This window comes from Elaeis guineensis, chromosome 12 (genome assembly GCF_000442705.2).
Source record: "Elaeis guineensis isolate ETL-2024a chromosome 12, EG11, whole genome shotgun sequence".
Taxonomy (NCBI): domain Eukaryota; kingdom Viridiplantae; phylum Streptophyta; class Magnoliopsida; order Arecales; family Arecaceae; genus Elaeis; species Elaeis guineensis.
In genome coordinates, this window is record NC_026004.2 from 5,421,911 (window position 1) to 5,438,641 (window position 16,731).

Sequence of the window (16,731 nt, forward strand, 5' to 3'; positions counted from 1 at the left end):
TTTTATTAATTTTTAATCGTAGATAACGTACGGAGTTGACCAATCGTCGCCGTTACTCTGCCAAAAGCGCCGCTTATTGAAAGGACGGCGAAATCATCGCCCCTGCCGACCACGTGAGCCACGCGTGCAGAAGCCGTCGCCGGCCACAATCGGGATTCGGGACAACGGCTGTCGGATCCCCACCACCAGAGCCATTCTTTGAGCGATCACAATGCGCCACGTAGATAGACGTCGCTTTCCGTGTGTGGTCTCGGCCCGTGTACCACCAACCAGTCGCTCTCTCCGGTGCTCCGGCCCCCGCTTTCCCCCACGTGGAGCGAGCGGCAGACGGCGTCCCAACGAATTAAACGGCCAGCCACTTTCTAGTCCGTGCGATGAGATCGAAGCTGTCGATATTCGCACTTAAATAAATTCCAATTATATGTGGCACTATCCTGGTGGTGTAGCCCGGCAGATCACGAGTCCGGTTCTCATCCACTAATTGTTGCTGCCCACTCACTTTGTGGGGTGGAGAGAACACTGGTTGACCAAAATCGAATGTACATAGAGAATATAAAAATGTACCTAGGGACCATTAAGTTTGTTGCGGTCAATCTCCGCGTCATCTGATCGTCGAGAACGAGTGTTTGCAAAAAAAATTTACACTGATCGGAGGTGATTCCAACGGAGACCCTCCGACGATCAAGTCAGAGAGGAGACCAGACAACAGTAGAAAAGAATCAAGAAACTCAGTGAGAGAGAGAGTGAGAGCTAGAGAGGAAGAGTTCAGGAGTTTCGAAAGGAACTTTCTCCAGCACTGTTGCCTTCTCCATTTTATAGTAGAGCGCGGCATTGCGCCATCATTAGTGACGCAGATAATGAGAGAATTGTCAAATCGTCGAAGACTGTTAGAGTCACCGTGAGACTGTCAAATCGTCGTGGGACTGTCAAATCACTAGGGTTGACCCATGCCTTAGGTGGATAATGCCCCAGGATGGCTGTGCTGCACGCTGCTGTCAGGATGGACAGTTTCCAACAGTCGTACGGCGTTTGAAGGAGCCGACCGACTGTATGTCGGCATCTGGTTAAGGAATGTCGGGTGAAAATTCAGGGATCCTCCGATGGTCAGTCGGGCGCGTTGCGGGAGTCGGATATCGGGCTCCACAGTTCGGCCAGTCGAGAGCGGAGAGGGTCTGTCCGACCGACGTATATTCAGTCGGTCGGTGTCGACAATCATCGGTCGGCAGAGTCGGACGCTGGTCAGACGAGTCCGACGGTGAGTCAGTGTGAGGAGATCCGATCGGTATATCCCAACAAAGTTCTATTAGCTTAACTAAAATGAACCAAGAAGAATAATAAAGAATGCTAAATGTGTTATTCTATTCACAGCTAGGTCTGTTCCCAAGCACAATATGGCAACTTTTATGTAGGTATATCAGTTCAGACAGAGCAGTGAGTGGACACAGATAGCCATTGAAACTAAGGGTATGGGAGGAAAAGGCCAGGTCAATGCTATATGATGGCGATTTATGTAGATGTTGACCTTAATTTTTTCATGAATAAAGATAACTTATGAGGATGAAATCTCACCCAAGGAGGAAAGGGAAAAAAAAAGGGGGTGATCTGGGTCATATTTTTCTACTCTCTAGTTCTACCAAGTGATTCTCAATTTAGAATTCATTGAAACTATGTCAATTTTATGAAGGTAGAAAGACAAGCATTACCTTTATGCATTATCAGTTAATCCAGATTAGAAGTTATTCCAGAATCTGTAAGTTAGTAAGCTGATTACATAGAGGCGGAACTCTCCTTTGGACCCCATGCTTATATTTAATGAAGCAAACTGCTCCTATTTTCGGGACCAAAAAAATTCGTTACTTGGGAGTTTAGTGACATCGAACATTGAAAATCAAAGAACAGACCTAAACAAAGTCGACGTTTCCGCGTCCAACGTCTCCTGACCCACGCCATTATTAACACCAAATACCAGAGCTTCTATTTTTTTTTTTTTTTTTTTTTTTCAGCCTTAAATGAAAAGCAGTCTTATAGACCGCGTTGCCTCTTATATGGTGGAACGTTCGGCGATATTTTATTTCCTATATATGTGGGATATATCGGTGCTAAAATATCCGGACTCATCCCTCTCAAGTAAAAAGATGAAAAAAAGAAAAGGAAAGTCCCGAGACTCTAGTAAAGGTAACCTCATTGAATGCGTCACGCTGCGGCAAACGGAGTCAAAATGCGATACAGGGTGAAAGCCGATAAGCATTTTTTGGTCCTCCTCTTTCAGATACGTTCTCCTGATGACTTCTACGGTCAACGTTCAACACCGTTGAACGGCGACAATCTGTGCCTCCCCAGTCCCCTCCCCTGTATAAAAGGAGGCCCATACGGCTTGTCCTCTCCACCGTGTTTTCTTACCAAGCACAAGCATAAGAGCTGAGAAGGCCCTTGTTCTTCATTATATTTTCTCAGTTAAGAGCAACATCATGGAGTTCCTTCTGTTCGTGCATGCCTTGAGATTGGGCATGGGAAGCTTTCTTCTCCTCTTTATTTCCGCTGCCATCTTCATCTTTTGGCTTTCACCCATTGCGGCGTGGCAAAGGTTAAAAAGGAACGGGTTTGGCGGCCCTGCCCCATTGTTTCCCTTGGGAAACATAATGGAGATGAGCAAGAAAGAAAAGAGAGGATCTTCTTTAGGCTTATCAAGCATCACTCATGACATCCACTCATTCGTGTTCCCTTACTTTGCTCGATGGAGAAAAACTTACGGTGAGTTCATCTGAAAAATTATAGAAACCCATTATTTAGATCTGAGATTGCATTGTGAGCATATGTGGTCACATGGCTGCTCAGTAGCTCGTACGTCCTCTTTGATTTGTGAAACATGTACAAGAGCGCGACATACCCCCCCCCCCCCCCCCCCCTCCTTTTTCGTTGAGTGAAAGATCTATATGTGGTTTATAACGATTAATATTTTTCGCAATATCTCATGCGGGATTTTGTATATAGATTATATGTGGATTAAGAACACCGATCGATTAACCTTTTCTAGTAGATTCATCTTCATACATGGTGACTAGCTCAAGTTGACCATATTAGAATTACAAGCACATACACACACTGCTTCCTCTGAAAAGGGTCTTGATGGTATTTATCCTCCAATATCCCTTAAAAGTCCTCTTGTTATCGAAGAGCTAATTCGTTCCCATTTATGTGATTTTATATCATATATTTGGTTCTCTCTTTAGCAAAATTATAAATCTTTGTTACCTAGAAGCGTATAAAGGTAATTAATTAATTCACTTAAATATGCTGTTTATATGGTGACTCTTACAATTTATATTGCACGTTGGCTTGCAGGAAAGGTTTTCATTTACTGGCTAGGCACAGAACCATTCATGTACATCGCCGACCCTGAGTTCCTCAAACAAGTGACTTCAGGGATTTTGAGCAAGAAATGGGGCAAGCCGAATGTGTTCAAGCATGACAGAAAACCAATGTTCGGAAATGGGCTAGTTATGGTCGACGGTAACGACTGGGCTCTTCACAGGCACATCATTGCACCAGCATTCTCTATGACCAATCTGAATGTAACTCCTCTCTCTCTCTCTCTCTCTCTCTCGCCCCCTCCCTCTCTCCATTGGTCTATATATATGTACATATTTAGATTACGTATATTGTATGCATGTAGGCTATGATAAGCACAATGGTGGAGTCTACCACCAAGATGCTAGATGAGTGGAGCAAGCGTGTATCCTTGGGCCACAACGAAATCGACGTGGAGAAAGATATCGGCAAAAATGGAGCTGAGATCATAGCTAAGACCAGCTTTGGCATCAATGAGCAAACTGGCAAAAAGGTATTCGAGAAGCTCCAAGCCATGCAAATCATGCTGTTCAAGTCCAACCGGCTGGTGGGAGTCCCCTTCAGCAAGCTCTTGTATGCCAAACAAACATATGCGGCATGGAAGCTAGGCAAGGAGATCGACCAACTCCTCCTCGCCGTCATCGATTCGAGAAAGGAAACGACTTGCAACAACCAACACGACCTCCTCAGTCTCCTGCTTGCCGGGAACCAGGACAATGCGCAGCTCGAGAGGAAGCTGACGAGCCGGGAGCTTGTGGATGAGTGCAAGACATTCTTCTTCGGGGGCCATGAGACCACTGCCCTTGCTCTTTCCTGGACTCTGCTCATGCTGGCTTTGTACCCCGAGTGGCAGAAGACTCTCAGGGAGGAGATCATGGAAGTCTCTGGGGGTGCACCCCTTGACTCACATATGCTCTCGAAGCTAACAAAGGTAAGCCTCTGTTGCTCCCTCTCTACCAAAGCATAATTCGATGTCTCTCTTCTTGTACATCCACCAACCATTCGCTAGGCCATATTTGTACGATATCTCTACCGACACTACTGCTTTGAAGCAATATAATTGGATTAATCTTCTCATGGTACAAACGTACGCAGATGGGATGGGTGCTGAACGAGGTCCTAAGGCTTTACTCACCGGCACCTAATGTCCAAAGGCAGGCAAAGGAAGACGTCCAGGTCGGAGACCTAGTCATCTCCAAAGGGACCAACGTGTGGATCGACGTGGTGGGGATGCACCACGATCCTGACCTGTGGGGCGATGACGTGTACGAATTCAAGCCAGAGAGGTTCAAGGACAGTTCATATGGCGGGTGCAAGCATCGGATGGGATTTTTGCCATTTGGCTTTGGGGGGAGGATCTGCGTGGGTAGGAACCTGACTGCCATGGAGTACAAGATCGTGTTAAGCCTCATCCTCCGCAAGTTCTCTGTCTCCATCTCTCCAGCTTACTCGCACTCACCTCGGATCATGTTGTCTCTGAGGCCTTCTCACGGGGTGCATCTAATCCTTCATGCTTTAGAAGAATCAAGCTAATTGCTTATATTATGCATCTTACTATGAGAGTTGAAGTGGGTGGTGATCAGATTCCGCTTATAGTGCCATTAGCAGGCATTTCTATCGCATTATGTGCGCAACATGTAGGTCAGAGGAGCCCCGAGAGAGGCCCTTCAATTATGTATAGAAATTATTCTCATATACATATACATATACATTATATATATGTGTGCATGTATGTATGTACGGATGGATGGATGGATATGTATGTATGTAGAGTATGCATGACAGTGCTGCTTTCCTTATAATTAGTTCCCATATTAGTTGCAATTTTCAGTGGTCAAGACCTACTATGACAAGCAAAGAACTGATTCATTGGGAGGATGGATGGAGGGCCACCTGAATTCACACTTCTTGAAGCACTCCAGATTCATTGGAAGGGTCACATGTGAATTCACACTTCTCGAAGTCCAACTAGCTAGTACTAGTCTTGAACCATACAAACTAACTTAATTGCGGTGACTATGCCAAACCATGCATAAAAATGGAGGCGAACTGATCCTCGAGTCCGGTGGTCCATTTTCAAAACATTATAAATGCACAACTATTGGCGCACTAATTGTAATGCATATCCAAGTTCATGATCACCCCAACTGCTCCTTCGTGGTTCAATTAATTAGGTGAAAGATCCTCCACCGTCTCTTTCCGTATCAACTAAATCTCGGTGCGACATGCACTATTGGGCCGCCACTGCTCCGCTCTTTCACAACACTTCACGATTCAAACGTTTACATGCTCCCTTTCAGAAGTCAATTCAAGCACCCCTATATATACAAATATTAGAATGAATCCACTGGAATGTACGGAGAGAAATTAAAAAATAAATGCCGTAGGAAAACACGTGCTCAAGCAACACGCTAATAATGCGAATGACCGGAGGATAATATATACAGCTTGCTGTGGGCGAGGGCTCGATCCATCCGTACAAAATATTATCTATTTTGACTCATAAATTTTATAATTTTATTTTTTAAATATATAATTTATTATGAACAAAAATTCGATCCGTCATATGAGATATTAGATTCGGATGTGTACAGTCCAAAAAATCCCACAGTCAGCTGAGACGGACCTCAGCTCCAGAAAATCGAGGAGGATCTCGATCCCTACCTGAGGCACTATTATTACAGACAAAGACTCAGCCCATGACGTGAGATATTGTCCGCTCTGATCCATGGACCTCATGATTTTATTTTTTAAAAAGTGCTTCATATAGAAAGGATTTTTTCTTCCTTATAAGCACGAGTTTGCTTTGATTTACAACCGATGTGGGACTATTGATATCTTTCACATTATTAGAACCACAGTATAGCATATCACACGGAACTCATCTTTTCAATGAGGAAAAGTTTTTTAAATTTTTTATATATTTTATTTTCTGATTGATATGATGTATTTTCACTAGATTGATTTAATCAATTTAATTTTATCCAAACAATAAAAAAAATTGAACATTATGAAGGCCACGTTTGACATTCTATCGTGTGGTTGAATGGTAGGTGTTGATCGCTTCTTGATCTCATGCCCCACTTTGGAAAGTGTGTGACCCACTTGTCTAAAGGATATACTTATTGAAACCTCCATGACGATTTGGACTCGCATGCGCGGGGACTGCTTCTAACCAAAGGTATTATTTAAATGGATTACGTCCACGTAACAAGAGAAAAAAAAGAGAATTATGTGTAGGGTATAATTTCTCAAAGGTGGAGACGTAATGTCCGATGTATACTTTCTCGTAGGAAGACCGTTGTTCCATGAACTCGGTCAACTACCCGCGTTAACGCGGTCAAAACTCGCGTAATGGTTCCTCACAATGGAGTACTACATCGACCGGTCAATTGGAGCAATTCAAGTGATAGATTCGGACGGTTAAGACGTCCCGTTGATCGAATCACTGACCAATTTTTGGCCCAAGGCATGTGTTGGATTATGAAGAGATCCAGTCTTTTTGGGCACTGGTCGTTACATAATCCAACATGTATACATGGAAGGTGAAATGGAATTGGTCTTCATGCTACGTGAACCTCCCCCGGACGGATTTAAACTTCTATATTGATCTAAACTTCTATATACGCTTGTATATAACATGCATGGGATGGTCATTCTATATACGCTTGTATACGTTTAACAATCCATATTGATCTAAACTTCTACTTTTGACGCAGGAGTCGTTCCACATTATCACATCTAGATGAACCATTTTCTCTTTGGAGAAAAACATGTCTGACACTAGGTCTCCTATGAGCAAGTTCCACGATATGTTAAAATTATCTAACATCAGAGCAAAGGTCATATTAAGAATGAATAGGTCAGCATATTGTGAGTTCCACTTGGGCATCATATTCCAATTCTATAAAAGATACACATTCTAAACTTAGTCAATTATTATGTTATAATTGTATAGGCTCTATATCTCGTGTCATAGTGATTGATTCTGAAATTTTATATAACATGCATGGGGTGGTCATTCTATATACGCTTGTATACGTTTAACAATCCATATTGATCTAAACTTCTACTTTTGACGCAGGAGTCGTTCCACATTATCACATCTAGATGAACCATTTTCTCTTTGGAGAAAAACATGTCTGACACTAGGTCTCCTATGAGCAAGTTCCACGATATGTTAAAATTATCTAACATCAGAGCAAAGGTCATATTAAGAATGAATAGGTCAGCATATTGTGAGTTCCGCTTGGGCATCATATTCCAATTCTATAAAAGATACACATTCTAAACTTAGTCAATTATTATGTTATAATTGTATAGGCTCTATATCTCGTGTCATAGTGATTGATTCTGAAATTTTATTAGTTAATGTAATTACCCTCTTGGTGATGGTCCGACATCCTTCCCAAACTATAGAGCCAATCATGGCCGTGCTTGGGCAAAAAAAATTTCAAACTTTAGATAGACCTGGCTTAGAGCTAACATGAATATAGTTTAGGCCCGAGGTTGGGTCCATGATCGATCATATTCTAAATATCATAATTCATGAAAAGGAAGGAGCTACTATAGAATTGCATGTGATTTTGATTGCATTTATAAGACTTAAAAAAAAAAAATTCCCACCCATGTGGGATGGAAAAGTATTAAAATATTAAAAAAAAGGGTTAGAAATATTGAATTATTTTGCTACAAGGACAAAGCTACTTTAGCCCTTGTTACTTCATTGTAATGAAATCCTGAAGTCTAGCATGGTTGAAGAGTTTGCTAGACTCTAAATCCATCATCTATTTCTTTTTTTGGTTTACAGAAAAAAAAAAAAAAAAAAAAAAAGGTACCTTGGTGCTTAAATTCCATACAGATACCATTATCTAGCGGGTCCAATTTATTCCTACCACATTAAAACTCCAGTTCTAAACCTCTTAAACTAGATCTGGTAGGGAACAAGCAATCCTTTGTGTTGCAATAACCTTTTTTTTAAACGTTTAAAATTTATCTAAATTGCTTGCATTAACTAGTTTAACCAAATGTTTGATTTGCTTCTTTTCAGCATCCTTTATATCTGCCATACCTGGTTGTCCTATAAATTAAATCCGATAATATTGGTTCCAAGCTGGAATGAAAATTCAAAGGTTGGTGCTAAATTGATGGATAATCATTAAAAGAACTTCATGAAACAAGTATAAATTCGATATTTAAAAACTTATAACTTGCACTATTGACTAATAAGTACTTATAAATAGAGCACCAAATAATTTGGATAAAACTTGAGTTTTTGTTCCGCTTATGTAACCTATACTGAATGAAAGTAGGATGCACTAGAATTAAATGTGGCGATTTCACAAGAACCAATACTATGTGAATATATACCATGTAAGAATGCCAAAGCATGTATAAGGTAAGTCGCCATGTTATAGTTATAAATTTATTTCATCAATTGCAAAAGTTATTATTTGGGATCGATATTTTAAAACCAGAACAGATCAGCTGGTTCGGCGGTTGAACCGAGCATAGTTCATCTATTGGATTGGTTCAAAGGATATTTTAAATTTGATCAAAAACCAACTAAGAAATAGGATAATCGGACAAACCAATTAAATTGGCCAGTCTAGTCTAGTTTTTTTGGATTTTTTTTTTTTTTTGGTTGTGTGTTGGTGGGGGGGTGGTGACATAATCAACCGACATAATCTAGTTGAGCTCTCTGGACTCCGGAGGTGCTTTGTTGCCTCTCTTCCTCTCTTTTTTTTTTTAAAAAAAAAAAGAAAAAATTATTTTTCCTTGCCTGCTTTTGTAATCTAGGTCCAAGCCATTGGACAAGGGCATATTCATCAACTTCTCCAACATATTAATAGCATGACATGCCCAAAAAATCATTTTGCCTTTTAACGTTGATTGCATGCGTCTCCATACTTGTTGCAAGCTTCTGAAAATGATTTGGTAATATCATGAAATTTTTGGTGAAACATTTAAGAATAGGAATCTTTCCTAGTTGAATCCAAGGTCTCCATATTATTGTGTATCAGAACTTCAGGATTTTGGTTCCTCTGCTTCATTGTATTTGAGAAGTGGATCAGACTTTGAGTTCTTTTTATCATTTCTTTTCTTTTTTTTGGTAAAAGAAGGGAGCATTGCTTAAAATAAAAGAAGTTACGGACAGAACATTACAGTGGCGAGTACAGAGAAGAATTCCTCCAAAAATGCTCACCACCTACAGCTGTTAGATCAATACCCAACAAAAGATAACAAAATCCCACCCCAGGACAAAACAGAAAACTAGAATACACCTAAAGCACCAAATAGTGGGGTAATTAGAGTATTGACAATATAGTAAGAATAGGTAGTGCATCATATTTAGCAAGTGTGCTGGAGATGAACAAAAACTTGGCCGGACATAACAATATTAAGTTTTTTTTTTTTTTTTTTGATGGAAAAGGAGACTAAGGTCCAGCCTTAGTCACCTAAGCTTTATTGCATGAAGAAGTTTGGTTTTTTAAAGTAATGAGTAATGCGATACGGTAGTAAGATGCAAGTTGACACATATATCCCATCGTGGTGGTAAGTAGAGAGTACATGTGAGATATTTCATAATAATCATGAGTCAAAAGCTGCAGCATACTCATAAAATCAGAGGTTCATGGTTGCTGTAAAGTTGTATGAGTTCCACACTGATGCAGATCCTAACAACAAAGATGTGTAAACCAGTAAGCCACATAGAAACTCAAGATAAAATCAGAATGATGCAGACTTCATTGTGATAGAAAGTAGACTTGGAAGTATGGCATCCAGCAGTAATGGATAGATGTAATCTGATTCTTACTCGAACCGGCAGCCCCCTGAATAGATTTTTTCCCGTTGCCAATGTAGATAGAATAGTGATACTGTGGTGTTGCCGATGGGGAAACATCTTTGCTTAACCCAGCATGTTGTATTGCTCATCCCAACCCGCGGGTGCCAGACATTAATTGTGAGCCTTTAAATATAAGCTTCTGAGCAGTTGTTTCCCAAGCAGCATCATTGTCCTGCAAAATGGTGCCATACAAACGAAGTACCAATATAGTAGACCGTTATTGATTGGGTTCCAATTAGGCAAATGAAATATGTATAGATTTTTGACCCAAAAAATACAGCAGGTGTCCTGAAAGAGAAATAGTCTGGTGAAGCAATATAAGTAGGTTTAAAGCCTCTGCTATTGGTTTCATCTTTCAAGTGAACCTGAATGAGTATCACAAATGTCAAATGGAGAACAATATTACCATCTCTGCAGATAATGATGGCAAGAACTACCATCATAGTTTGAGAAAGAAGAAAGGTGAAGGTAATGATGAATGATAAAGGGTGTGTCATCGCTTCCTTGTGTAGGATATAGAGGAGCAGTCGGATCTCAAATTCTTGCAAAATTTGAATCGACCAAGTCCCCTTGCATCCATACCACATCATCGGCAAAGGCTTGCTTTGGCATAAAATCAGCTGCTTGCTTTGCTTCTCGGAGAGTATGGATGATTCAAAAGGAGGAGGTTGAAGCTTTCCATTGCATGATGCCTTTAAGTAATGGAGAATGATATCATGGCTAAGAGCAATCCCTGTGGTGTCTCACTAGTTCTTTGAAACTATCGCGAGTTTAAACAACAACAAAGCCTTTTAGGTGGAGCGGCTAGTTCTTGAGCTGGATCCAAGAGGTTTAGAGATCCTTTATCGTCGAGAATAAACATGCCAAGTACACTTGGACTGGAGTGGCAATATGATTGCTAATAATGTTTATTAGAATGCCATAATGAAATGTCCCCATACATAAATATTGCTTTGTGAGCTTCCTATAGTATGGACCATCTCTTTCAATATCTGCGATATTTTGTTGTTGATGTGTGTAAAAATATAATAATGGCTGGAAAAAACGGATCTCTTGTTTCATGGTTGCACTTGCTGGTGTTCTTACAATATGATTAAACCATTCAGATCTAAGCTTCTCATTGAGGTTTTATCTCTTGCTTCTTAATTTTTGGTCAACCATATGTGTGCTTTCGTCTTCGTAGCTTGGTATGATTGTCGTTATTTAGAGTAGATTGATCATGTCGGCTCAAAATAAAAAAAAATATTTTATTCAAAAATTGAGTCATGAAAGAAAACTTTCTCATCTCTCACCAAAGAGAACACTACTCACTTTTTTCTTCCGTCTCTTTTTTTCTTACGTATACGTTAAAGATTCTTTTAAATAAAGTATTATTTGAATCGGTTGTTTGACTCCTATCTAAATTCAAAAATCAAAATCTATTAAAAAATAAATTTTAATATTTTTTAAAAAAATAATTAATTAAAATAAAAAATATTTATTTCTAATGGGATAACTTAAAATAATAAAATTAACGATAGAATTCCAGTATAAGTAGGATAAGCAATCAACTTTCAGTTGTAGTGATAGAAATGAAATAAATTCCATGCAAACTAATTATCATATTTTTGATTTATTTTTTCTAAAATTTTAAAAAATAAATATATAGTAATGGTGTGCTAACATCACATGTTTTATCGGTGAATTTGACACAACTTGCCGGTTTATCATCCGGTCAAATTTTGAAAACATTGTTTGGACCTCAAGCTTAGGTCTTGACTGCGGCATGTGAACTCGTGAAACTAAAAAAAATGTCATTCTAGAATCAACTAGTCAACGTCTGTGATGATTTTTTTTCATAAATTAAATTTATTAAAAGATCGATAAGTCAATCCACGGGCATTAGAAAATAAAATATCGAAGGTCGTATTAAGCCTAAGGATAAATAATCGAGCTCGGATCCGGGTAACGCAGAAGCCGAACCAAAAGTCCGATAACCCAATATCCTTGCTTTATCGGATCTTGATTCTTGAACCCTAGCCTCGACCAACCCTAACCCGGATCTCGCTCCTGGTCTCCTCGCGCTGCAGAAACCTGCCGTTGCTTGCCGGTTCCTCCGCCGCGCCCTCCTCCTGCCGCGCCGCGACCGCCGCCGCCGGCTCCTCCAGTCCGGCGCGCCTCCACTGTTTTCTTCTCTGCTCCTTGGTGCTCCGCGGTATCCCCTTCGTTTTCCTCCCGCGAACTTCCTGCCGTCCATCCACCGCGGCCTCTATCATCCTTCTCTCTGATCAATAGAGAACGTACATTCTTTCAAGGTCTCGCGTTTAGGCTAAGAATCAAATGATTGCTTTCATGGTTACTGTAAATTATGCACTATATGGGTTTTCACTGGTAGGCCAATGTTTGATGAAATGTCTAAGTGAATATTACTGCTTCCTTGTTTCGGTTAACAACCATCAGAAATAATGTGATAATTGTTGATATTATATTGTATTAAGATTTTTTTTATTTACTTGTTTCTCAGTGAGTAGTTTATTTATTTATTTATTTTTTTGTGGGTCACTAATTATGAGAGGTTCTTATGGCTATGTTAATTGAATTAGAATACCTCAGTAGTACCCAACATGATAAAAAGAATGAATAACTGGAGGTCTGTCATAAATATTGAATACGTATATGAACCCACACTACAGATCGTTTTCTTTCAAGGGTCTGCGCATTATATGTTCATGTTTTTGTTGGATGCATCATTAGTTTACTACTTTGATTATATGATTTTATACTCTTTGGAACTATTCTTTTATATCTTAGTCTGCAGCAGAAACCAAAAACCTGAGCAAACCTAGATGGAAGTTGTATGGGAGCACTTAGAAGTGATTAAATTGAGCAAAATTAGTTTTGATTGGAATGAGTTGCAGGCAAGGATTAGGTAGCTAAATGCAAATTGATGAGTGAAGGTTTTTTAGTAAATAATTAAGTTCAATGCTTTGCTTGATTTGATTGTTAGCTACAACTCATACTTCTATCAACATATTGGTGCATTACGTTTTCTACTTCCTTGCTTTTTCTGTATCATGTATGATTCTTTGCTTGAAGTCATGCCTATCACAACCAGAAGATGTGAATTTCTGTGGAGTTTAACCACATCCGCTCGGACTGTTCTGCAGGTTCTATTCAGTTTGGTATTTTGATGTACTTCAATATTACATGTTTAGATTGATTTATTATCGAATAGCTTGCTGTGTAATAGCTACACAGTATATTCAAACATGTGATACTTCTTGCTATTGACTAGTTTCCATTTGTTTTGGTCATATGTAGATGGGAAGGAAACGGGAGAAGAAAGGTGCCTCATTAAACCCAATAATATATGAAAATGTGACACTTCGTGAGGAAAACACTGGTAAAAAGAATGTTGACAAGAATTCTATCTTGAAGATGCAGCATCTGCAACGACTGGCAACATGGGCCGGTGGGGAAGCTAGAATACCTCCTCTGGGTGCTTTTTTGGGAGCATGTTTGGCTGCTGAAGCAGAGGCTTCAGGGATTCCTCTAGATCATTCAACTTTTGTTTGCCAGAGGTAAGTGTTTTTTTATCCTTTTCCAACGTCTCTTTTGCATACTGGACTTAGCTTAGTCAATGACTTACTTTAGCTTAACTGATCAAGTGCATAACTAATTTAACAGCAAAATTAGCATTCAATCATGCTGACAGTGCTTAGTTATCTGTTCTGAGAGGCAAATAAGCATGAGCAAAGATTTTGATATGTTTTGCTCTGTGATTTGCTTTCAAAATTTGGATGTTAGTGCAATTGCTATAAAAAGTGGATGTTAAACTTTTCCTGCTAAATGTAGGTGCATGTTTTGTATTTTGTTTATGCTATTGGTAAGGTGCAACTTCAGTTATTTGTTGAAAACCATGAAAAATAGGCATCAACTTAACTTCTTGTGGAGGCCAGATCATCTATATAGTTATTATGTATTTTGAAAAACAAGCTTAGCTCATCTTTATATCAGGGCCTATCTGTACTTTTAAAACTTCCAACAGCCGGAAAAGATGAACGGCATTTGGGGCATTGTTATAATAACTTTGTTATAACAACATCTCTCTCTCTCTGTGTTGCAATAATAACTTTCTCCTAATGGGGCATTGTTATAATTGTTACTCTTGATGCCATTGTTACTCATTGTAATTGTTATTTAGAAGCCTGTTCGAGTTGCTGCTATTAGTTAACAGAACTGAATAACTACTAGGTTTTATTTAAATTTTGTCTATAAACATTGCCTTTTTTTTTAATTAAATATCTTCCTGCTTAATCTACACTCTGAAGTTCGGGAGAATTTCACAAGGTTGCTCTCTGGTTTTGTGACCTTGAGGTCTCTATGGTTCCTTGGAACAACTTTGAAAATAACTTTTGTGAAAATCAACCATTCCAGCTGTTTGGATGGTGGGAACCTTAAAAAAAAATGTACTGAGTAATGGCTTTTCCATTTTTGAAAGAATGTTAGACTCTGCATTTTTCATCCATATGTTTTTGTTTTCCAAATTTTTGGAACAACCAAACAGATGCCTAAACTGTCCACCAAATAATGTGGCTCTTCCTTCCCCCCATTACTTTAGGCTTTGTCATTGTCTTATCTCTTCCTTGAAGTTGCTTGGCAAGAGACTCAACACCAACACAAAAGTGAACAAACTTTTCCAGTCATAGTTTTTCATTAAACCAACTGGATATAGCTGGTATACATTTTGCATGTTAAGGTTATGCACATTTGTTTCACATTCTTGCATATCCTCTCTAGGGAATACTTCCCAACCAGTAAGGTTGGACAGAAAGACCATAACTGATGAAGTGACATACTGGAGCCTGTGTTCTCTTAGATCCAGGAAGCAATGGAATGGCTAGATCTGTTCATATTGAAATAAGTGAGAAGTAGTTAGAGGGCCAAACAAGATTGATTGAGCCTCCTGTTGCAGTCAACAGCATTTTGGAAAAAGGGATGGGTTTAAACATCTCTAATTTGAAATTATATTTTGTGCAGGTTAGTATAATAAAGTTAGTGCAAGGACATAGAGGGAATACCTTGTGTTGCATTTGATCTATTTTGGAGGTTGTATGGTGTCATGCTTTGGGTTCTCGATCTCATTGTTTTGAGGCCGTTGAAGAGCTATAAAAGTGGCATGACAAATTATGACATGCCAAAGTCTGATATCCAAGTCTGAAGCAAAATCATTGCCTGACAACAAAACAAAACTCTTGAAACAAGAGTCTCTTTGTGTGCGCGCGCATGCACACACGCACGTGCATCTTTATGTGCAATTGTGTCTGTATGCACATGCATGAGCACGTACATACATGTCTAGATGTAGCCCTTGATGCCTCCCATTCCTTAATATTCTATACTCTGAGAAATATGACGTTTGCAGACAAGGCCTCAAGACTGCTCCTGACCCCTATAAATGCCTTAATGTGAAGGAACCTGGTATGATTGTGGCATTCTGTCCCATAGTCTCTTTCCATGTGTTCATCATCTTTCAGTTAATGGGTGCTGATGTTTCAGAGATTAAGTCGTTATATCTTTTGTGACTAGAATTGTCATTTCCATCATTTTTCAGTGCTGTTCAGTGGCAGTTATTTTATTCAATTTCAGCCGTCCATCTTATGAAAGTATCGTACTTAAATAATTATTTAGCTTCTTATGACCATTTGATTTCTATCTTCATTTATGGAGCCCCACTGTAAGTTTTAACAGAGTCTAGACTGTCTTGCAGATGTGAAACTGTCTTGCAGCCTGGTTTTAACTGCACCATCCGAATAGAAAAGCGTGTGAACAAGGGAAGATGGCGCAAGAAGGCTTATGTTCCCTGTAAGAACAGTGTGGTCTACACATGTCACTTCTGTTCTCATCGGAACGTAAAGTGGGGGACTGCTGAAGGCCATATGAAGAATCTAACTGCTTCAAGACGTAGCCAAGATTCAGACTCAAATCAACAGTGCTCCACAGATAGAGCACACGGCAACTCTGAGAATGTATTAGCTGCTAAACATGAGGTTCGTCAGGATGTTAGAGAGGAAATCCCTTCAAAACTAGAACCTGTATCGGAGTTGAAATCTATCACTCCTGGAAGAGCAGCGGTTACTGGAGAGATTCTTGCCAAATGTCCAGTAAACCCACTAGGAAAAGTGGTGAATACGTCTCAGAGGAAAAGGAAGGTCAGTGACTCTCTTCCTAACAAGCTTCCTGTTGGTGGAAATCATTCAGCAATAACTGACTCAGGAAAAGGGACTGGGGGTTCCAGTAAGCGGCGAAGGAAAGCATGGTCTAGCTTGAAGGAGATCAGTGAAAAGAGCGAGCTTGAGAATGCTAAGAACCTCAGCAATTTTGCAATCCCATTTCATATTTAGGTGGCCAACCTAAGAAAGAGGATGAGACCCAATTTTGTTAGTGTTACTATAGAATACAGAAAGGAAATCTATCATTGATTATCTGTTCCGAAATGCTATTTTCACATAATCTCTGTGAAGATTGAAGAATGTTTGAACATAGAGCTTCCGGAA

The 16,731-nt window shown here is 39.5% G+C and overlaps 2 protein-coding genes across 3 annotated transcripts; both read left to right on the forward strand.

Moving 5' to 3' along the window:
• Positions 1-2,389: 2,389 nt before the first annotated feature.
• LOC105054859 (cytokinin hydroxylase) lies at positions 2,390-5,045 on the forward strand. The gene is made up of 4 exons (XM_010936480.4): positions 2,390-2,751; positions 3,343-3,572; positions 3,674-4,279; positions 4,444-5,045. Exons 1-4 carry the CDS (start codon positions 2,469-2,471, stop codon positions 4,879-4,881), a joined length of 1,557 nt encoding a protein of 518 aa, XP_010934782.1. The 5' UTR covers positions 2,390-2,468; the 3' UTR covers positions 4,882-5,045.
• A 7,159-nt stretch (positions 5,046-12,204) lies between these two features.
• Positions 12,205-16,731, forward strand: LOC105054858 (uncharacterized). 2 transcript variants are annotated; one of them, XM_010936475.4, is made up of 3 exons: positions 12,205-12,489; positions 13,496-13,755; positions 15,945-16,731. In XM_010936475.4, exons 2-3 carry the CDS (start codon positions 13,496-13,498, stop codon positions 16,576-16,578), a joined length of 894 nt encoding a protein of 297 aa, XP_010934777.1. In that variant the 5' UTR covers positions 12,205-12,489; the 3' UTR covers positions 16,579-16,731. The 2 variants fall into 2 exon arrangements, with proteins under 2 accessions (XP_010934777.1, XP_010934776.1); XM_010936474.4 differs by lacking the exon at positions 12,205-12,489 and adding an exon at positions 12,498-13,341.

What these genes read in the sequence shown, in the direction of transcription:
- LOC105054858 (XM_010936474.4), top strand. Translation starts at nt 13,249, where the DNA reads ATGTATGATTCTTTGCTTGAAGTCATGCCTATCACAACCAGAAGATGT. An exon ending in CCGCTCGGACTGTTCTGCAG is followed by an intron (nt 13,342 to 13,495) that starts GTTCTATTCAGT and finishes GGTCATATGTAG; the next exon opens with ATGGGAAGGAAACGGGAGAA. An exon ending in TCAACTTTTGTTTGCCAGAG is followed by an intron (nt 13,756 to 15,944) that starts GTAAGTGTTTTT and finishes ACTGTCTTGCAG; the next exon opens with ATGTGAAACTGTCTTGCAGC.
- LOC105054859 (XM_010936480.4), top strand. Translation starts at nt 2,469, where the DNA reads ATGGAGTTCCTTCTGTTCGTGCATGCCTTGAGATTGGGCATGGGAAGC. An exon ending in TCGATGGAGAAAAACTTACG is followed by an intron (nt 2,752 to 3,342) that starts GTGAGTTCATCT and finishes GTTGGCTTGCAG; the next exon opens with GAAAGGTTTTCATTTACTGG. An exon ending in TGCTCTCGAAGCTAACAAAG is followed by an intron (nt 4,280 to 4,443) that starts GTAAGCCTCTGT and finishes AAACGTACGCAG; the next exon opens with ATGGGATGGGTGCTGAACGA.